The sequence below is a fragment of the Eurypyga helias genome, unplaced genomic scaffold (genome assembly GCF_000690775.1).
Source record: "Eurypyga helias isolate BGI_N326 unplaced genomic scaffold, ASM69077v1 scaffold18523, whole genome shotgun sequence".
Lineage (NCBI taxonomy): Eukaryota > Metazoa > Chordata > Aves > Eurypygiformes > Eurypygidae > Eurypyga > Eurypyga helias.
The window spans coordinates 47,075-69,870 of record NW_010242183.1 but is presented as its reverse complement, the minus strand read 5'-3'; the positions used below and the strand labels follow the sequence as shown (position 1 = coordinate 69,870).

General features: G+C 44.0%; 1 protein-coding gene across 1 annotated transcript in view; it reads right to left on the bottom strand.

Annotated features, from left to right (window-relative positions):
* The window catches only part of LOC104505061 (band 4.1-like protein 3), a gene marked incomplete at its 3' end in the record, with an annotated part of 43,831 nt that overhangs the window by 3,024 nt on the left and 18,011 nt on the right, over positions 1-22,796 (bottom strand). The window contains exons 3-9 of the mRNA XM_010149009.1: positions 15,472-15,576; positions 12,191-12,233; positions 8,696-8,771; positions 7,061-7,279; positions 6,644-6,731; positions 2,999-3,151; positions 741-838 (exon numbers count right to left, since the gene is read on the bottom strand). Of these exons, the coding sequence (XP_010147311.1) occupies positions 741-838; positions 2,999-3,151; positions 6,644-6,731; positions 7,061-7,279; positions 8,696-8,771; positions 12,191-12,233; positions 15,472-15,576 (782 nt within the window). The remainder of the gene's footprint in view (positions 1-740; positions 839-2,998; positions 3,152-6,643; positions 6,732-7,060; positions 7,280-8,695; positions 8,772-12,190; positions 12,234-15,471; positions 15,577-22,796) is intronic.

Sequence of the window (22,796 nt, the reverse complement as noted above, 5' to 3'; positions counted from 1 at the left end):
TTGATTTTCCATTAAAAATCAGAGAACACCCAAGAAATGCACACTCATGGGGTTTTTTTAGATCTTTTGCTGCTAAGACTGCATTTCATATGAATGTACAGACAGCCTGAACCAGTAGTTTTAGAAAGGAGAGATTTTTCAGTCCTCCCAAACATCTTGAGAGGGATTTTTAGAGGCTGGCCACCCATTCACGCTATCGAAAATCCTCCCCTTTTGGGTATCCATTGTCAAAAAACAAAGCTGCAAAATTCCTCAGTAATACAAAAATTACAGCCACGGATTGGGTATTCTGGGGGACTAAAAATACACTACGGACTACTGTCTGTATTTCCATATGTCATTAAATTAAAAAAAATCTTCTTTTTATTTTAAATTCTTATCCACATCTCCCAGTAACCTTCCATATAAGCTGCTCTCCCTATACAAGCATACGTGCAGAAGGGCAGCAGAGTCCTTCGTCTCGAATTATAGCAGCTGATAATATCACGGCACAGATAAAGAGAAAACGATCAGCTGGAACCATATGGTGATTTTAAACATTCGGTATCTAGCCAAACTAGCGTGAATAGTTTGGGTGAAACACACCGAGTTTTGAAGAAGCGATAACCTTTCCTTGTCTGCTCGGAGATACCTCGTGATCAAAAAGGCAATTTGACTTGAAGGGTTTGGTCTCTGCTGACAGAGGTTTGTCTTTTCTGACATGCCCTACATCACACCTTTAGGAAAAGAAATCCACGTACCTGAAAAACGTATGGTGCTCAACACACACTTTCCATAAGCGCTTTGCAGCACGGTGATTTGGCAACTTAAACCCAATAGTGCTTTCAAACTGCTCAAACTAGGTAGGAAAAAGAAAGAGTATGTAGTTGATGCCGTTTTTTAGACAGTGTTCACAGCTTCACCTTCATTTCTTCCGCCTATAGCCTCTCACTGCAAGGGTGAATGCACAGGCTCATGTACATAACCACATACATTCTACAGACTACCGGCTGGGAAGGAAGCTGCGAGTGATAATGGCAACCTGTGAGGATCATTTTTGAGGGAAAACCTAGATAATCAGCAAATTTTGATGGTGACCCTGATTTTTTATGCCCTACAGTAACAAAGAGATTGGTTAAGACTTGGGAGACTTCTGCGAAAAACATCATTTAAGTGTTTTAACCTTGTTGTTTTAACTTCACAAGTTTAAGCAACAGTGGGAAGCCTGATAATAGCCTGGAGGGGAGCGACAGTCCCCAGGGACTGATCTGGTCTCACACAGCCTTAGATTAAGGAGATTTACAGTGAAAGAACTACAGTTGGTAAATCACAGTGGTTTTGGCTAATTTATCTCCTGGGGAGGATGAGGAAAAGACAGGTAATTGAGAAGAGTCGGCTGGGGATACTAAGAGACCTTTCCAGGTTGTGCTGCAGGTTTATGTATTCCAGATGCAACCGCTGTAACACGGTGACGGCTACATGCAGAGAGCTGAGTAGGTGAAACAGTGTCGCTGTGACCGGGGAAAGGTAGGCAGAAGGGCACTTGTAAGGGAGCCTGGATCCCTACGGGGAGCTGACAGGAAGAAGTTCTTCACAGAAAGGGTGGTGAAGCACTGGAACAGGTTGCCCAGAGAAGCTGTGGATGCCCCATCCCTGGAAGTGTTCAAGGCCAGGCTGGATGAGGCTTTGAGCAACCTGGTCTAGTGGAAGGTGTCCCTGCCTATGGCAGGGGGGTTGGAACTGGATGGTCTTTAAGGTCCCTTCCAACCCAAACCATGCTGTGATTCTATGACAGAGAAACAAGGCAGGAAACAGCAAAACAATAAAGATGATATAAGCAACACACAGGATAGTGACTCACATCATCATCAAATGTGATGTGGCAAGAGACTGCGTTGATTATTTTGCGTAAGGAACTACAACCTGGTCACAGGACACTATATACCAAGACCAGGAGGGCTTCAGTGGTGGGGGGCTTCAGTGAGGGCACTGGGAACAGCAGTGGCTATCTGCTGGGTTTTGTTAGATCGAACTCAGGACTGGGAGGTCGACTGCTAAAACTGTGTCTGCTAAGAAGCAGGAGATGGAGGTTTGTGGATTTTGGTTTAGAATCCTAAAAAAGGCCCAGGCCCTGGGGCTGGGCAGGCAGCAGATTTCCCTGATCACTTATGAAGACAGTGCATCTGGCTCGGGACTCCCAGCTGCCATACTGCAGGAAGGGAGAAATGCCGGTCCTCATCCAGGTGATTCCTGTCCTGCTATACAGCTCCACCCTCTAAAATGGGTATGGGTTTCTCATCTACCACAGACCCATTATTGCAACAGCGCTTAAAATGGAGACACTCCTTTGCCTCTGATGATCCTGAGCTCCTCCTGGGATTTCTCCTAAAACGAATCATCTCCTTCCCAGCCCATGCGGCAGGTGTTTGCTGAGCCACGAGAGGGCACTCACTGTACGAGATTCCACACCACCTTCCCCAGGGTCAGAGCAGGAGCTCCTGGAGGCCTGGCTGGGCTAATGCACGTACGTACCTACCAAAACCGATGGTGCTTGACTTCCTTCGTATCAGGCTCCGGATTTCTGCTCCGATGCCAAATGTACTAGTCTGATACACTTACAAAATCTGGTATGGCCTGTCTACATCTCTTAGCGGGTAAGATGAATAGACCCTAATTTCATATAGCACATGACGGTGGATGACGAGCGCTCCCTGAATAAGCAATATGCTACTTGAATTCCCAAAATATTCATATAATGTGGATGAGCTTTTTCCAAGCAGATGGCCGTATTTATTTTTTATGTTAGTTCACGGATGTAAACAGAAAAACAACGAAGAAGATTTTACCTGTATTTTAATTATTTACCTAATCTTTCCTAAGAACACCAGCACAAATTAAAAAACATAAATGGAGAGGAGTGTTAAAGGCTTTTAAGACATGACAAATTAACAAATCAATGACAACATGGTGGGTTTTTTTTAAAAGGTTCATTCACTAAAGAGTGTCAGGATGCCCTTACCTCCCCTGGTCGGATTTTGATGTAGAAGTTGTTCCTCTTGTAGGAAATTTTCAGAACCTTTGGCCAGGCAAATCTATTTATTCTGAGTCTGTCTCGATATATTAGGAGACCACTTGCACAGACTCCTAGCATAATTTCCACTCCTTCAGAATCCTGGAAAAGCAAGCAATGCACTTTGTTGAATATTTCTCTCCTTACATCCCCCAGTACTACAGATTCTTGTATGCTGTGTTTTCACCTGAGCCCCGTCGTTTTAATGCATCAGCTGTCGTGACCTGATTTCTGCGCGCTACCCTGCTCAATGACTGTGTTCATGCAAGTAATAGTAAGGTTGGGCAGGGTGAGAGAAACTGAGTGTTGTGAATGTTTCCTTATATTTTAGAAAGACTCCAAAAGGAGGGGAGAAGTTTCAGTTGTTATTAAAAGAATGATATTAACCATATAGCTAAATTATATTAGCATAATAAAAAAAAGTGGTATTAGCATAAATACCAGCCTGAAAGTAAGTAGGACAGCATACAAATTTACTGTTCCTAGCATCACTCACCCCCAAGATTAACTCTTGTGAATTCCTAGATTTTTTTTTCTTGTGTATTTGCTCATCTTGTCTTTACTTGCTAGTTTCTTAAACACTGTTGTGCCCATACTCAGTACTTTCAATTTGAAACGACCAGTGGTCAGAGAGTTGGGCATTTGAACCACAAAGATTCTTTTTGAAGAAGTGTGTGACTCTGCCTGTGCTATAACCTATTTTTGATAGGGTAACTAGGCCAGACACATAAGCACTCTAAAAGATTTGGCCACTATCTTATCAGAATACATCCATTTTTTAAGTAGGAAGTATACACTTCTCTTTCCTTTAGAAGCCTTCAAATAGTCTAAAATCAATCTTCACTGTTTGCTATCACCACCAGCCTGTATAATTCTGTGTTTTTATTTAGCTAAGTACCAATACTGTCAGAGAAAAGAAGGATCCACCTTAAAGCAGAGTTCTTTGGTAATTATTTTGAAGTAACTTAGTGACAAAAGTCTGACAACAGAAGCTATGAAGATTTCACCCTACGATAAACATGAAATGAGTTCATCGTTTTCCCAACAAGCCCTCTTTTAGGCACACAGTAAAATGTGATGACGTCTTAAGATGAACTCACAGGCACGCATGGACTGCCATAACGAAAAGGCCACAGTACAGCTTTAAATACAAAATACAACCAATCTCAAATCAGAGGCGCAACATAACATTAGTGCCACGAAGTCGCTTCAGTATTAGAAAACACACCGATGGGTGATGTGTATTCCAATAATGATGCTATCGCCACTTCAAGGTAGAATTTTTCTAAATTAAGCTCTTGTGGGATATCATTGTCAGGTACTACAGAAGAGACAAAGCTGATTTTTTTAAGTGGACTTAAATTTAGAAGTTTCCTAAGCAAAGCGTAACGTCTAAATGTAGTGAATACATCCTAAAAAAGGAAGTCTCATTGCCAGTAATCCCACTGCCTGGCAGATGCCTGAAATGCAGGTGTGCTCACGTACAGACATAGCTGTAGGTACAAGGGGCTCCCTTCTTCTGACACACGTTCTCAAAAGCGTGTTGGGAAGTGCCTTCTTCCCTCATCCCCACCTCTGCAGCAGATCTAAGCCCATTCGCGGCTGCTGCTACTTGTTGGTGTCAGAGATTGTTTTTCGGTGTGATACTACTGGCGTAAAATGAAACCCGAATAAAAGAATTTGGCTTTTTTCAGGAGCAATGTGGTTGCATTCACTGTGATGTCCCTGCAATTCTGCATACGAATGGGGGGCTTTATCAGGGCAGTGACAGCCCAGAGGACAAATCTGTCTATTTGAGTACAGTTTTTATCACAACCTTGTGTTGGGTAATTGAGAGCTAGTTTTAACAGCAGCTGGCAAGTCCAGCATCTGTTGAATACCTAAGATACTGGCACAGCCTTAATGAATTGGCATTTACATAGAGGCATCTGCCACGGAGTGACTTCAAAAAGGCATCCACAGAGATACTTGTCCCGTAGCCCGATACCATCAGATCTCACTGGCAGACCTAATTAAAACTGAACATTACTTCTCACGCAGAGTCTACTTTTCCCACTTTCAGCTCAGTTTCCAAGATTACTGCTGGGTTTCTTAACCCACAGACAGATCCAATTCGGTTAGCACTGCAGCTTCTTAAATTAAGAACATCACTTTAGAGAGAGATTGGCTTGTCTACCAACTTCTCTGGATCTGAGTCTTTCCACATGAAAAACAGAAGAGTAAAACTGAATACTAATATTTTTTAGGAAAAAAAAGTGAAATGGTTACCTCAGGACACCCTGTCTTAAATTCCACAGACTTTTTCCAATATACTGAAAAACATATTTAGGCCTTAATGCTAAGCTATGTTAAATTTTCAGTTGCAAAGCCAGTAATGTATTTAGAACAGGAACTCGCTTTGTCGCTGTTTTGCAGATTTCTTCATGTTGGACACAAGATATTGAAAAAAAGCTACTGAGTGACATTCACCAATCCCTTTCTATCTTTGCCCCAAGTGTGCCTCAAGATTTTGTGCCTATCTGCAAGACACAAGGAAGGCAGCAGCACGCCTCCTGGTAGAGTGCTGCCCGTTGAGCCGTACCCAGATTTTTCATTTTCAGTGAAGGCAATTAACAGAACACAAAAGATTGCCTCAAATTCCGGAACACACACGCACAGCTCCTACAAAATGCCCCAGGGACATGGTTGCAGGCCCTTTTCAAGATCCCAGCTGCAAATCTATCTCAGTTCTTGAAAGGATCTGCTGCAGCACAAAACCAGACTCACAATAATTTGACCTTTACAGAAAAAAGCAGCAGTCTCCACAGTTCAGGATTCTTTGTTCAGCACTCATTTGCCAAGGAAGCTTGCTAACCTCAAAGATGGTAAAATGAATTTGCCTTACTTTGAAGAGGGAAGAAATATACAGTAATTATTTATCTGGGAAAAACCCTACCAAAAACCAGACAACCAAACAGGGCTGGGAGGTGGCTCTCCCAAGCCACAATAACAATGACCATGTTTTATTCATAACTTAACCTGACGATGATTACAGAAACCACTTCATCATGGGAGAATGTTTCCAGCAGAATTAACGCCCTTCCAGTCAACTGCAACGACCACACTTCAGAAGAGAGACAAGCCGCCGTCTCCCCACTGCTAACAATCTCATTAGGTTTCCAGCACGGCTAAATAATTGCTTGAAAGTTCTCTCAAGTGTTAGAAATGATCTACTTAAATAGTTAAGATACCATAGTTGACCTTATTAAATTGGAAAATGCAGCTGAATGAAATGACAATTGATCACTCTCTGGACAGCTTCTAATATCCTTCCTCATTCCTCTGTCCATTCACCATTTTCCCAAAGGATTTGGTTGCTTAATCCACATGAAGGGTTGATGTGCAACATCTTTGAAGCTATAGGCTAATTTATGTTACAGTTCTGAGATATATTTATGCTTATCCCATGAGTCACCCTTCCTCATCTTGACACATGATTTATCCCACAAAATGCCCGTCTCAAAACAACAAGGAAGAATAATTCAGGGAGTCTAAGCTTATTCAAGGCCTGTCACGCAGGAGAAAGATGACTGGTGAAAGAACTAGAGTACCTACCTTGGCATGATGGAGATCTACTCCATACATTGATAATTTTTTGGCATTCTCCAGGAAATGCATCTCAGCCTCTGCAGGTGTCATTCCCCTAAGGAAAAAAACCCAACCAATTTTAGCATCAATGTTAAAGAAACAGAATCCAAAATAAGATCCAGCAGCTGGCAAACAATTTCAGTCCGTCAGAACTACAGGCAGACCCCCTTAGGTAGCTGGGTACCTACCAGAGCCAAAGCTCTGGTGCAGATCCTGTTGTCTTTCAAGCTGCAAAGCTCTTCCCTAATTGAAGATACAGAGAGAAATCTTACCCCAAAAAAATCTTCTTCTTGAGTATCTCCTGCAGCAGATTTTAACCTTTCCTGATGCACCAGGACAGTACCTGAAGGCAGGCTACAGCCCACACCGGTGCCCTCCGCATACCTGTGGCTTTTGTGCAGCTCGATCACTTTATCCTCCAGTTCTTTAGTGTGATTCGGGGCAAAGCGAAATTCGCTGATGTAGTCGCTGCCATACTCGTCGGGGTCGTAGTCCCCGAGCTCCGACTGCACGGTGTAGGAGCCCAGCAGGGCCAGCGTGACGAACGAACAGGGCAGCCGACCCGACACGATGTCATCTCTCAGCTGCAAGCAGAGGTAGTACCTGCAATGGACCACCAAGGCAGCTCAGAAAGGGCTCCTCCACCGCTGCCCCCGAAGAGCATCGCCCACGCGCCGGCAAGAGGCCTCGGTTCCTCTCCTCATTTGCAGACAACTCCCAAGCCCAGTGTTTTTCAGGTGTTAACAAGGCTAACAATAATTTGGGGAGGGAGGGGAGAAATGCCTGCTTAATTTATGGGTAGCAATGCCTAATTTATCTTTATAAAGCAGCATGGAGATCTCTTAATACAATAGGTTATTACTTGGGTTAGTGACCTAGAGGAAGAATTACCCGTTCCACATACCAGGTTTGTAACATAAATCACTAAGACATATAGCTACCTGATAATTCTTCTTTTTAAGGAGAAAAAAGAATTAAAACCCCCAAATACTGTTCATTGAAGTGCAGCTGAACTACAGGCCGTTAAAAAAAAACTCTAAGTTGTTTCTTCAGAAACTGCTGAGCTTTCTCAAAACTACATTTAAACAGTACACGTTGGTAAAACCAGGGTGATAAGCAGTGGAAGGGATCACCAGACAGAAGAAAACAGAAACAAAAGTGAAGAGCATTGGCTTGGTGGTGAAAGCACGGAGTTCCCAGGGGAGATATGAGGGCGACAAGATGAAAAAAAGCAATCCTTTCTTTTGGAAGACCTCTGCTGAAGTGCGAATACTTGGCACTCAGTGTCTCTGGGCAGTGCCTAGCACAGGGGACCTCTGATCAAAGCCAAAGGCTTCATGCTACCCTTAAAAAACAAGAAGTAGACCACAAAGCCACAAAGGTTTGAGATATCCACAGGTTAAAAACGTTGTAACAGGCTAGGGAATGGTTTGCTGATGGCACGAAATTTGTCGTGGCTCAGAAGTTTTCCTGCCTTTTACCAAGGAGGAAACAATGTGAGGGCTTTTTTTCGGTTGTGGTTGCAATCTGAATACAAAACCAGAGAGCAGAGGTGCAGACTGCAGAGCTGAGTGACTTGGATAGCAGGGAGCAGCTGTTCATTACCACTGTATTCCCTCCACCATGCACGCCAAGAGCTTACCTCATCGAATGACACACAAAATCTACAAGCATCTTTATTCTCATCCCACTTCTTTGCTTTCATAGTTATGGTTTTACTTATAATAACTTGTTACCACTGACAGCAATGGGCACTGGGCATCTTTTTGAAAATTACAATCAATTCTCAGGAATACCTGGGTTTTAGGGTTAAATTACAGAACAGTTTTCTCAGCTCAGAGGACAGACACTGTTCACAGTGTCTTTTCTGCCAAAGCACTGCATATTTTCCATAAGCTCCTAAGAGAAGGGGAGCCAATGGGAATACAAAGCATTCCTTTTCTTGGATAATTAGAGTGTAAGCGCTACTACAAACAGCTTTTAAGCCCCTTCTAGAAAGGTATTTAATGTTTTAAACACCTGGTAATATCTTCAGATAGCTGGGCAGGGTCTGGAGGGTAGAATTTCACATTAAACGCAAACTGCCAAGCACCACCTGGAAAAGAACACAGATTGACTGTTAGTACACTGTGAGTGCAAATGGAGATGCTCCTGCTGTTCGATTACCAGCAGACTTAAAAATACTCCAGCAAAGCAATTCACAAGAACAGGATACAGTATCCTTTTTTCCCATACATCACTCTGAAGATACTGCTTTTCCCTCTCGCAATTACAGTACTAGATCAGATTTTATGGCTCTTTTCTCACTAAGATTTCCACTAAAGCAAGGACCCTAAGGGAAGCAGTAATTTATTAATAATACTAAAAAAACCTTCAGTCCAAAACCAATGTTTACTGGAATTAACCATCTGAAAACAGCCTATACAAGCTTTAAAAACCAGTAACCCAAAACACAGAGGTGCTGGAAACCCTGTAAGCGAGAGTACAAATGGGATCCAAGGTGGGGTGATGTGCCGAGTTCTGGCTGCCCAAACGAGCTCACGGCATCCTCTCAGAGTGCTGCCTCAGCACATAGCTCCTGTCTCCAGCAGACATAAATTACTGTGCAGACCAAACTGCAGGGACAAACACAGAGAGCACGGCTGAAAAACAGTACATAACACTGGGGAACTCTTTCTTCGTTATTACAGTAAGTTCAGGTGGCCCATTGGATGGATATGAGTTTGTGTCACCACAGTTTGTGAAATTTGTTTTGGAGCTTTAGCTTTAAATGTTGTAAAGAAAGAATATCAAAAAGAATTAAAAAAGAAGAGCTGAATATAGCATGTAAATATTAAATCCATTTTGAAAAGAGGGACAGGTTATGCTAGTGTGTGTCTCCAACGCAAATAAAAAGCAGTAACAAAACCCCAAACCACAACATTCTTACAAGCAACATGGTAATTTTCCAGGACATTTAATCAAGGCCTCTGCTGTGGGATGTACCTTGGATATCTCCCTCTACCACATAAATCACAGTATTTTTGTAGTCAAGAAACCAAAGCCCAAGCAACGACACTTCTGTTTTCTGAAATGCACTGATGTCAAAGTACAAATCTAACTACAAAGAAACAGATCTCTCTTGAAAAGTCTATATTGGCCATGTAATGAGGAAGTGCTTATGAACACTGTGAAAAACAGGACTTCTTATAAACCTTACAGGGTAGGCCTTTCCCATGACCTTCAATTCAGGGCACCTTGAGCCATGGTACCTCCTAAAGAATATAGGGTTTGAAGGTCTATCTGGTATGATAGCGCACATGCTAGACAGGTCTGCTTGCCAGGAAATACTGTATCATGGTCCTAATTGGGTGTCTGAGAGTATTTATTTAGACGACAAGGCAATTCCATCCCACGCAAGGCCCTATCCACTTTGGTCATACACACACCTGAGAAAAAAGGGTTCAGTGTGCAAGAAGACGTTGATATTTACCATGAGGACTTCAGCTCTTGGTGAGACTTTTGGGTTCCTTGATTTTAGGACCTTTTCCACTCTCTTGGGCTGTAAAAGCAGGTGGAAGGAAGATTTGGCTGGCAGTGAGGATAAGGCATGGACCCACTGGGGAATGGACCAGCCCCGAGGTGGGAGTGGAGCCTGTGAATGACAACGTGAGGCCATGGCCCAAAAATCTATTCCTCTGGCACACACAAAATAAATCAAACCTATGATATAGCATGGACAGTTCAGATATCAGAGTAAGAGGCCTTCACTCCTCACTTACAGGGGTTTAAATGAAACGTAACACTCTGCTAGTAAGCGGGTTATAACTAATGGGGCATGAACCAGAGGCCGCACACACAGCAACAGCCTCATTTCTCATCCACTGGGATGAAATCCCTGTGGTCTGCACTGGAATCCAGATATCTGAGTGGTGTATGTTTGTGTGTTTCCACCATTGTCCTGTTCCAAACTTCCGGGGTGAATTGTACAAAGCAAGCAAATTATCACTGTCATCTTCTGCAAATACAACTGTCCCCCACGTCAAGTCCAGGATGAGACTCTTCTGCCCCGGTTAATCTCTTGCTGTCACAACCTTTCACTGTCTATCTCATGGCTTGGGCACATATTAAATGCATTTCAAATCAGCGGTGTGGAGCTGAGCTGCTTTACTTGTACTGACCATCAAAGTAACCTGACTCATGGAGGCCTACAGCACCTGCCTCTCCAGATCCATCTTCTCAAGAGGTTAAAAAAAGGGAGATTTTGATTACTTTTTTTGCAGATCACTTACTTCTAATGAAAATAATACCAGTGGAGAGGTGCGGGTGCTCACAGGAAGGGGGCAAGTTTTCCAGCCAGGGTAAATTAACCCTTCCAATCTTGGAGAGGGAACTGATTCAGTGGCCAGGCCTGACCCAACAAATGCAAACTACCAGATACATTTGGCTGTGAAAGCACAAGTGCTACAAGAGCTCATTTACAAAACGTGCAAAGAAAACCAAAACTTACTGAGGCTCTCCTGCCAAAAAAAGTCACACACAAACATCTGATCAATTTTAAAAAGAGAGGGGGGAAAAACAAAGGCAGGTCAAATTTTGAGCTTGACACAGTCTTAACAGTTTTCCTTCGAGAGGTTTTTGAATTTCTAATGGTAGCAGACGGCTAAATTTAACAACTGAGCTTTTTAAAATATTCATGTGAAGCATAAAATTGACTGGTTCTCTGTGAATTAAATGGTCATTTTAGGGGTAAAGTTCAAACTTTTGAAATGCAGGAAGGAAAGATATTTTAGGTAGGGTGCTATCTTTGCGAGAGTGAAGTATTTCAGTACGGGGCACAAGCAGCTCTCCTGGCCAGGATATAAATATCAGTAACGCAAAGAAATAATTTATACACGTGGCCTAGTCCCTAAGGTTATGTTGCATAATGTTAAACTTCAGGTTTTTGCCTCTCTGCAAATGTCAAGTTGTTTTCAGCAATGCAAGTTCACGCGTTACGAGCCTCAATAACCGCCTGCACTCATTATGGGGTAGAATGCCTAAAAGATGCAGGTAATTCCTGTGCCAGAGACTCACGACAGGATGCAAAAGACAGTTGTGAAATAGGCTTTGTTGCCCCGGGGGGAGCGTGCTTTCCTGGAGGAAGGTGGTGAGAAGGGGGTCCTATCCCTGCACTGCCTGTCCCCTCGCCCTGCCTTGCTGGCAGCGGGGATGGGGAGAGAGGCTTGCCGAGGCTCTGGTGCTGGGGGGCACAGAGCCAAGAGTGGCAATTACACCAGTGATTTAGGAACTAGCCTAGAGGATCCAGAGGGCTGGGCAGTGATGGTGGTGCCCATGACACGTGGCTTGCATGGCGGGGCGCCTCCACCGCCTCTCACATCCCCACTCGGCGTCACAGGGGTCCAACATCTTGGCAAACACAGACAGTAGTTTAGGGTGAGTTGGTATTTTTGTGCAGATTCTGGGGTCTGGATACAGCCGAATTAAAGTTTTCCAGACCCCCTAGAATAAACACACAAATGATAACAAACTTACTTCGGATCTGCTTCTTGATTTCCTTGGCAGGGTCCAACCAATTCTGCAAAGAAAATATTTCTCTTTTTCAATTTGAATTAGAAAACACAATAAACATTATTTTTAAAACAGACCTATGAGTCAAAGCTAGAACATGCAAAGGTCTGCCAGCCCTTTCTCCCTGGAGCAGCGGTAGGCAGGGATAACACTAACTTTCGAGATGTTGCCCTGTGTAGAAGCCGGATTTTTATTAACCTTACCAGTCATTGAGGGGCTGAATGGTTTGAAATAAAAAATAAAAAAATAGAAATTAGTAAAATAAATTCACAGAAACCTTTTTTCCAGACTACCTTCTAGGAAAATTAAATTTCTACAAGCTTTTTAAGAAGGTGTTTTTGTTGGTAGGTTGTTTTCTTGCTCCAATCCTAGAATGGCTGAAAAGCCTTGCTAGAGGAAAAGCAACCCGGCGTGGGCACGAGGCGTTCCCCAGGGGCAGAGGAAGCGTGGGGGGAAACCAGGAGCAGAACCGCAGCAATGGGACTGCTCCCATCCACGCTGTGCAGAGCCTGGTGACTGTGCAAGACAAAAAGCCCTGCTGAGGCGATGGGGAATTATCCCAGCGATATGTCACTGCTCCATGGATGCCAAGGAGTGGGCAAAATTCCCCTGGAATAGGTGCACAGCAGCCTGGGGTCTCTGAGAGTCACTGCTACAGCCAGAGCTTACAATTGATAGAGCAGCCTGCTCTGTACCTGTCTCTCAGGCACCAGGAGGCAAAGGCCCTACATTTCTGCCTTGTCCTCTAACAGCATCAAATTAATGTTTAAAATGTGTCTCACAGCCCAGGACAACAGATTTGCTTTCCCTAGGAAAGTTCCACTTTCTCCAAAGAAAGATAAACAAATGTATGGGAGTAACAAAAAATACTAAGGAAATATCAAACAAGCAGAACACAACAATTCCAGCCCCCACCCCAACAAAAACAACCAGTTTGCAGCTGTCCAAACCTGATCTGTGGTGCAAAACAAGCTTGAAGGGCTCCAGCTATTGCTGAGAACAAAAGCACACTGTGCACCAAGAAATTAGATTTAACATCAGGATTTCTGTTTTCAAAGGTGACATGGGATGTGGGCATGTATATTATCTGGCTGAATGTTATCAGGCAGAGGATGGAGGTGAATTGCTAAGTACTTTGACATTAAAAATATGCATGTTATCGATCAATAAATGTGGTGGCAGGCATTATACTTTTAGCTGTTTAGCTCTGTAAAGTAATGAGTGATCTATAAATGTTTAGTGCTTCTAAACCACCTGTTAATAATGAATGGATCCTCCTCTTTCCAGGACAGGAAAGCACACCTATCTGGAAATGCACTTAAACATCTGCCTAACTTTTACCACAACTCAAAACTAAGCATATGCTAAAGATTTATCTTGTACTGGCACGGACCATGTTAAGGAATACTAGCTGTTTAGTTTAAATAGGTAGGTTTTAAATAGAATTAATTACTCAGAGTCAATAATTTAGCATCAGGATGCAGGGTTTATGGCATAATGTTGGGTAATTTGGTATACTGTTCGTTCATTACTAACTTTGCATGAGTAGCTAGATCTGCTACAGGCTTAGGCTTCAAGTTGTACATTTCCATTTCAATATGGTTTTGGCTGTGAGAGTTGATTTTCTTCTGGGTAGCTGGAAGAGCGCTATGTTCTAGATTTAGTCTGAGAATAATGTAGACAACATACTGATGTTTTTTTGTTGTTGCTAAGTAGTGCTCATCCCAAGCTTAGCCTGGCAGAGGGAGCAGGTACACAAGAAGCAGAAAACAGAAGATAAGGAGGCTACAACCATCAACAAGATGAGAAAAGCCAACAGCCTGCTTGAAGATAGAGAAATAATCTAGTAAACTGTCAGAAGACCCCAGACCAAAAAATCACCATTAGGCCAAGAAGGCACATGAGGGGTGGGTGCACAGTTTGTAAGGGTATGATTGCCCAGGAATTCCGTTGTTCAGGGTTCCTGACAGGAAGAGGTACCAGCTCAAGCTGTTACTTTGTCTTTCTGTTGTACCATCTGAGTACTTTTTTGGTTTTTAAGTAAGATACAGTACCTGACACTCTGCTACAGGAAACTTAGGGCTGAACCTGCAGGGAGAGAAGCTCTTGGGGGTGAGAACATGTGCGTAAAAGGAGTTGGAAGGGGCACCCATGGGCTCGCTAGAGTTGCCCACTGAGAAGGGACTCTGGTCCTAGCAGTTAAAGACTCAGGCGGTGTGTGTCTGACCTTCTGGTAGTGTATGAGTGCTCGAGTGGTCTTTCCTTTAACAACCAAGTGTCTGCTTAAGTGTTTTTCTGAATCAGAAACAAACCCCTTGTATATAGAAGTCTTTAAAGAAAGGTGAAAAGATAGAAAAAAGACTGGTCTCTTTTGTATCATGTATAACGGAAACAAAGGGAAGTCTAGAGAATAAAACTCTTGTTCTCACAAGACATAAACAGCTAAAGAAGCAGTAAATGCTCCAACTTCATCAGGAAAGATCTATCAGGCCATCCAAAGCACAAAATCCCTTCACCTGGTGAGCTCTGCTGGGCTGCAGCACATATTGCCAAAAAGTTTTGTTACTGACTTCTTTAAAAATATTTACCTTAAAATGCCAAAAATATAGAGCATATTTTAAATTTCCCTTTGATACTCTCTCTTCCATCATAACGTGTCCAAAGCAATGTATCACCTGCACATTCGATCACCTTGGTCGCTGTTAACACGCAGCTTATTTAATGCCGTACGCTGAGATGCAGACAAGCAGTCTGTGATTCAGTACTGCTGCCAACTGCTTCTGAAGAGTTATGACTTTAGCCAAATCAACAGTAACATTCAGATCAAGCACGTCAAGACTTAAAGCCTTACTTTATCTTAGCAGTTAGCAGGAGCAGTCAATCAACTCCGGGCTATCCCTATCCCAACCACAGTATTATTAAGCCGTATTTTACTATTATATGTTTAGCGGTGTATCTGTGGATGTGAATCTGCAGCAGTAATGAAATAAATCATACTAGAAAGAGAACCAGCTATATGATTAACTTCTTTCACGTTATAAATAACCAAACAGAGGGAAGCCAGGGAAACACAGGGGACGCTCCGGAGAGGTGAAGAATTACAAAAATCAATAGTTCAAGCTATGTCTATGGAACTCAGCAAGGAAGACAAACACAACTTCTAGACAGGTTGGAACTGTCTGAAGGATGTCTCTGGAAGCTCTGATGTCCACATGCCTAAGGCCAGCTGCAGTTTTGTGGGTTACCTTTTGGTTTTCTGTGTCTCTATATGTTAGCCCAAAGTAGTCCTTTTCCAAAAGGTTCAGATGCTCGCACACTTTGTCGAATAGCACTTGACCTCTGGAACGCTTCTGTGGGAAATGAACAGGAAAAAAAAATAATCACATTTGCAAAGTTAAGTAATACAAGCATTAAAATTACACCTTGTCTGTTTAATCTTCAAATCAATAACCCCAAAATGATTTAATTCAATTCATCCATCTTTCAAACCTACTGACCTGGAGCTTCATAAGAATCTGCTGAATGGGGCAAACCTGCTTTTCACAGAACTTCAGGTTTTCTTGTGGAGTTAAAATTTAGTTAATACTTGCCTTGTTTCAAGTTCCAGTGAGAAGATCTCTTCAGTCTTTCAGAAATTACAGCTTCAAACACATGCTGAGATTGTACCTCAGCAAACCAGAGCATTCTTTGTGTGCAATGGTAACAACAAACAACAGTACGAAAGATATTCCTGGTCATGGACCCTAAGAGCTGTGACTCAGGAGCAGTCCGCTGGAGGGAAAACTAAACGTGGAGATATTTCTTGCTTTGGTAACAACATGGACTGATTCCAGGACCCTTTTTTGTCTTACATACAGGGAAATACGATACACCATCTACTGAATTCACTGCAAGCTTAGCATTTCACTGGGAAGGCAGCTGCGTAAGAAAGCAGCTTTCCTGTGTCCCACTAACCCTCTTTACTGCTAACATGTTAAATGAGAAGATCTCTCGCTGTCGACAGCCAGAGCCCTTAGCAGAAGCTTTGTAGTATCTCTTGTATTGGATCAGGTCATCCTGGCTCTCAGCATTGCATGTGACACTGAGAAAAAAAAAAATCTCCAAAAAACCAAACACAGAGAGAAACATGCTCTTTACAAGCTACATGTGCCAACCTTGATATGCATTTATTATGATAAACTACTCAAAATTATCTGGGCCATCGTTTCATCACTGCCTACTTCCCTAAGTGCAACTCAGCTGAAGGAAAAAATCTCCCCGCATTATTTCAAACACACGCACACATAAATATTTTAGTCAACGTCAGGGCTGGGTTTTCTTTATTTGCAGCATACCCATGACTCAAGGCAGACTGGAAATACGCTACTTGCTTCAAATGCAGCGCAGGAGGCTGACACAAAAGAGGAAAGAACGCCGCCTCCGAATTAACGCGCCTCCGCTGACAGGTCTGCGCCCGGACCGCGCTGCCAGCCCAGCAGCCTTGGCTGGGGGGACAGCTATTTCACAATCCAAGCTGACACAGCTATGCCAACAAACCCGTGGAGCCCAACGCTGGCCCCAAACTATTTTAGAAGCGGTAAGCAAGCCAAGAGAAAAGAAAAAAAAGAACCGAGGGTTGCTGCCTAACAACCTGAGAAAACATTACGGGAGATGATGGAGAGAGTTGTGCAGCATAACCTAATTTATGTTAAATTCAGTATTTCTACTGGGACTCTAATGGGATATTAGAAAGGAAGCAGGGAAACGTCCTCTACATTTTTGATGGGGAAATTGAAGAGTGTGGCTGACAGACTCGAGGAAGTGTTCTCCACGTGAGAAGAAACCAGGCACAAAAGTGTAATGCAAGCATATTGCTGTAACTCCATTTACCGTGTCTTCCAGTATCCTTTGAGCACACAGCTCTAGGGCCTTGTTCTGCTTGTCACATGCTTCCCACCCTGCAGTAAGAAGCACAAATACACCCCAGCTCCTTCGTAATTTCAAACAAATGATTTGCTAATTCTTCACGCCCCTAACTTGGAAGTAGATAATAAGAGGTTGGTGATGTTATACTTGATGATCCATGGAGAGGATTGGGCAGATAGAAAAGCTCTCACCACTGGTGTGCAGAGAAGAACCAACTCAGAGCCTTCTAGCCAAAAGAGTCACGTTTCTGCTGTAAGCAAGCAAAGCCGTATTTTGCCAAATTTCTTGCTTTTCTACTTATAAACAATCCACGTGGTTATACTGAATGGAGAGAAATAAGCAGGTCATCTCTAGAGGATACCTGTTGTGAAGCACTGGAACAGGTTGCCCAGAGAAGCTGTGAATGCTCCATCCCTGGAAGTGTTCAAGGCCAGGCTGGATGAGGCTTTGAGCCACCTGGTCTAGTGGAAGGTGTCCCTGCCCATGGCAGGGGGTTGGAACTGGATGGTCTTTAGGGTCCCTTCCAACCCAAACCAGTCTATGATTTGCACCACTGCACCATTTACGTGTCTTTGAATTGTGACGATTCAATGTCCTCTCAATTTTAAGAGTTGCCTAAGGCCAACACAGGAGCTGTTTTATGTGGCCGATACACAGATGTCAGCTTTGAGAAACAGTAGCTAGCAGCTGCAAGGTATGATGTTTTAACAGGGAATTGCAGGAAACAGTTGTGTGGGGCTGTGCTGTAATAAAAACCAACCAACAAAAAAAAAACCCCAAAACCCAACGCTCAGGATTTCTTGTTTGGCTACACATTGTGGACAAGTGAGAACAACTACGGCAAGCCTGAAATAATTTACACAGCTCATTTTTTGTCCATGACAAAACTGACCCCCCTGCTCCTTGGGTACCAAGATGACCAAGTCGTATGCAGTCACTTCCCACAAAATTCCCACTGCATCTAGGCCACGGGAAAGCTCTTCTAGTGCTATGAGAGGATGCCAGAAATACCCCATGACACTGACAGCCCTTCCCCATCGGGGTCCTCTCTTCAACAGACAGCAGGTTTGAATTGGTGATGGTTGAGGGGAAGCCTTACCAGCACCACCTCCCTTCTCACCGTCCACAGAAAAACACCCATCAGCGCCCAGACAGACGAGCCTGAGCGCCTCTTCCCGGGTCAGAGCGGAGCTGCGGGGACAGGATTTAAAGGGCTCCTGTCACGTGGGGAGTGGGGGCTGCCTGGCAGTGCAGCCAGCACTGATGCCCTCCGAATCCCTGTGTATACGCAGCACCGCTGCTTCGTACCCACGCAGCATCAGCATGCACACCTTCTTTCTAAACCGACGTTGCACAAAAACACAGTGAGGGGAGGCTACTGCATTAATCCATAGGAAATTAAGAGGTTTAGTAAGGAATATGTAATTAAAGCAACAGAACAGACCTCCTGTGCTCTTGTTAATTGCTTTTATTTTACTCTGTGCCCAAATAAGCATGCCAGACAAGTCATGGATGCCATTACTCTGGCAGGGACAGAATAGGAGAATAGAAAGGTCAAGCTACAAATTCATACACAACTCCTACAACCCATCCTAAACCTTTGCTTTCCATCATTTTGGGGTGACACATTTAAGGTAATGTCAGACTAATATTCAGCTGGTTATTCTGGATTACAAGCTAATGCCAAAAATGTAACCAATTCTCAGCGCTCCAGAAAATGTAGATTAAAAAATAAAAATCAGACTTCATGCTATAAAATACTGGCCTGTAAATGAAGTGTTTTTCTGAAAGGTAAAATGGCAAGAATCTCCTCCAGAAATATTCTTCCCTATTTTTCTGGCATGAATGGCATGAAATGAAACATGCAGATGTGAAAAGAGAGACACTTTGCTTTAGCTTTGGGAAATCAAGACAACAAAAATGCAAAACATAGACTGAATAATATAAATGAGTATAAAAGTCTGTCAGCTAAAACTTTACGCTTTTCACAGCCTCTTCCCTGCAGCTCTATAAAGGCCAGGGCTCTTGGTTGAAGCTGGAACGGGAATAAACAACCTCCTGGTCAAGCTCCCAGTGAAAAGAGCCAGCAGCAGTGAACTTGGCAAGCCTGCACCCACATGCAAGGGAGCGGGGAAACAGCCTCTCCCAGCCAGCTTCTCCCCTGGTTTTGGAGCTGAGCTTCCCCCTCTTCAGGAGGCTGAAGGCCACAAAAGACTCTCCTGTCCCCTAACTGGCTTCTCCAGAAACAGTTCACACTCAAACCCCTCCACGTTGGCTTCTTCGGCCTATATCCCTGCATCCCACTCCCACCCCATCACAAGATCACCAGATCAAGACAACACGTTCTACATCACCGAGAGTGAGGAGCTCAAAAATTAAGTACTGCCACCTTGGCTCTGCATGGGTAACACGATTATAATAATGTCAATTATTCTCATTGAGTACAATGTCTGGTATTTATTAATGCAAAAAAATGAGAACGTTTTCCTTTATTATGCTTAAGCTCCTAAGCTGTAACATACTTATGAAAACGAAACATTAAAGTGAAAAAAATGCAAGTCTGTTATAAATAGATCGACACTTCAGTCACAAAATATGTATTGCACATTGATACAATCACAGAATCACAGACTAGCTGAGGCTGGTGGGCACCTCTGAAGATCACCTAGTCCAACCCCTCTGCTCACGCAGGGACACCTCAGAAGGTTGCTCAGGATCGTGTCCGCTTGGGTTTTGAATATTTCCAAGGATGGAAACTCCACAGCCTGCCTGAGCAACCCGTGACAGAGTTTGACCACACCCACAGTAAAAATGCTTTTTGCTTCCATTTAAATGGAAATCCCTGTATTTCACTTTGTGTCCACTGCCTCTTGTCCTGGCACCAGGTACCACTGAGAACAATCTTCTGTCTTCTTTATTCCTCCCATCAGATACTGAGACACATCTGCAAGATCCCTGAGCCATCTCTTCTCCAGGCTGAGCAGTCCCCGATCTCAGACTTTCCTCACAGGAGAGGTGTTCCAGTCCCTTTCATCATATTTGCGGCCCTTCACTGGCCTCTTTCCAGTATGCCCATGACTCTCTTGTACTGGGGATCCCAGAACTGGACCTAGCACTCCAGGAGATGCCCCAGTGCTGAGCAGGAAGAAAGGATCACCTCTCCCTTGACCGGCTGGCAACACTGCCAGGATGTAGCCCAGATGGCACTGGTCTTCTTTGCTGCCAAGGCACATCACTGACTCTCGTTCACCTTGCTGTCCATCGGGACCATAAACCCTGTATTGTAGCAATCAAGGTACCAAAACCATACGTCACTGTACTGTGATAAGCAACAAGGAAAATTATGTGGAAAATGAGCAACCAACAACGTAGCACAAAGATGTGACACCAACTTCCTTGTCATGCAGGTGCTAGTACGACCCCAGGAACCCTCTCTGCTGTTCAGTGCGATGTAAGGAAGAGATCAGGAAACTTTCAAATGTCACTGGCTGGACAGTGCGTCCCAAATTGGAAGCGAGGTGGGCCAGAGGAACATTTATCAGGATCTAGAACTGCCACCTCCAAGGGCAAATTTTGCCTGTGTGCAAGTGTAGGCCTGGCTGCCCCAAGCCAGGAGACACCATCTCTCAGAAACATCTCCTTCAAGCTGGTGTGGCTCCTGGTTCGCTGTTGCCCCGCCCCAGAAATACCATTTGCACATGCCTGTGGGGCATTTTGGCACGTGCCTTGGTGACACAGCTTGAGCCCCTTTTCTGATGCACCATCACCCTGAGCAACACACCTTCGCTTGCTGTGTAACCTCCAACCTACCAGGACAGTCATCCTTCCAGCTTTATTCCAGAGGAGAGGCACCTGTGCTGAGGACACGGCACCACTCCGGCTTCTCCCAGACTGAATGCAACCCTCCGTCTGACAGATTTCTCCCTGGAGGGGCAATGCCATACTGGGACCCGGTATCTCAGCAAGGCTGAGGAGCCTCTATTCTTGGGGGATTTTAAGGCATTGGCCAGGCAATGCCACAGCTGGTCTGACCCAGCGCGGGCCATCACCCTACTCAAATCAGGGGCTGGCCCAGCCGGCTTCTCCAGTGCCCTCCAACCAGCACAGCTGTGATACTGGGATCCCCGTGCACCTCTTCAGACACTAAGGAGTTAATCGTTGTATACCTGATTAAAGGGCAGAGTGTTAGTCTACTCTCAAACTCTATTTTTACTCATGAGCAGATTACCTTCCTCTTGCTGACAGGGAACTAGGATGAGGAGCTGAAGGGCAGAAAACAGCCCCCTCAGCCTCTTAGAAGTGAAAGCTATTGCAACCTCCGAAGTGTCGCATTTTGGAGAGGTTCTATTTTTGCACCCGATGCTGCAGTCTCATGTGGACGCAAAACGCTGAGCAAGGGCTGGGGGAGGGAGCCGTCTGCAGCGCACAGGTATGGCCTTCCTGTTTGAAAGCCGTTACCAGAGTTTTACACACAAGGGAAAAAACCCAAAGACAGGGGGAGTCCCACAGCCAAACACCTATAGAGAGATTAATTTTTGCCACCAATAACCACCATCTCCACTGCAGAGTACCTAGAAGGTCAGGGCACCCCAACCAACTGAGCCCCCCTTCCTGTTCAGTCAAGGAACACTGCAAGACAAGTATCACCCCTGTGGACCCGGATTTTAACCGGAAAGAGTCTGCACGTATCTTTCTGCACGAATACACAGGCAAACACAACACTTTCCCCGGAAAAGCCGTGGAGCAGCCAGCAAGCAACGCAACACTAGCCCCAGCCCAGCGTTAAACTCTGTACAATTACTGTAATAACGCCAGTTGGGCACGATCGCTGGAAGGAGGACAAACAGATTAGTATCATGAAATCCCGGTAGGAATAATTGGACTTTAACTGATGTTGAGGTTATCTGGTTCACATTCCTAATTAGCATTCGCACTTTCCAGTGGATCCTAACAATGCACTGTATAAATGTGTGGGCTGGCTCTGGCCTTGCATGCTGCAATATATTTTGGCATGTGGCTGTACTAACCTCTTCCTTTTCCCCCGTTCTTTTTGGTGTGGAAGTATTAGCTAAATTTTTCATTTGCAATGTGCATGATGAAAAAGATTCCAATTGCATCCCAACCACGGATTTTATTTCATATTACTGTTCTGATTTGAATTGCATTTGGCAAGTTACTTTGGACGACACCTTGGTTCCTACACTGCACAGGCCACACGGTGATCTCCTTTGCCCAAATGCAAGGAAAACACCCATAAAGGTTAAAATGTATATGGCAACAAATAACTAGCATAAACAAGGGGAAGTTTCTCCCTCCCCATGTTGCAGCTTCTGCAATTATTCTTGCAGCACAAACAAATGTAAATAATTAACTGGTTGTCAGGAATATTTTGAACTCGCCACACTGAGCACTCTCTTCCCACAAATACCCCCAGCTGAGTCTCCAAGTCACTGAATTCCAGCTTCCTGAGAACACACTTTCTCATTCTCTCCTCATGAATTACCAGCTTACACAAAAATACCCCCAAATCCCAGAAAAAAAGCCATTACTCGCAAGTTCAAGCACATGCAAGCGTCCAAGATGACTTTTGTACTGAGACCCACAATTTGGGGGGAGGAGGGGATTTGACCATCACAATTATGTCAGAATTTAATATGCACAGGCA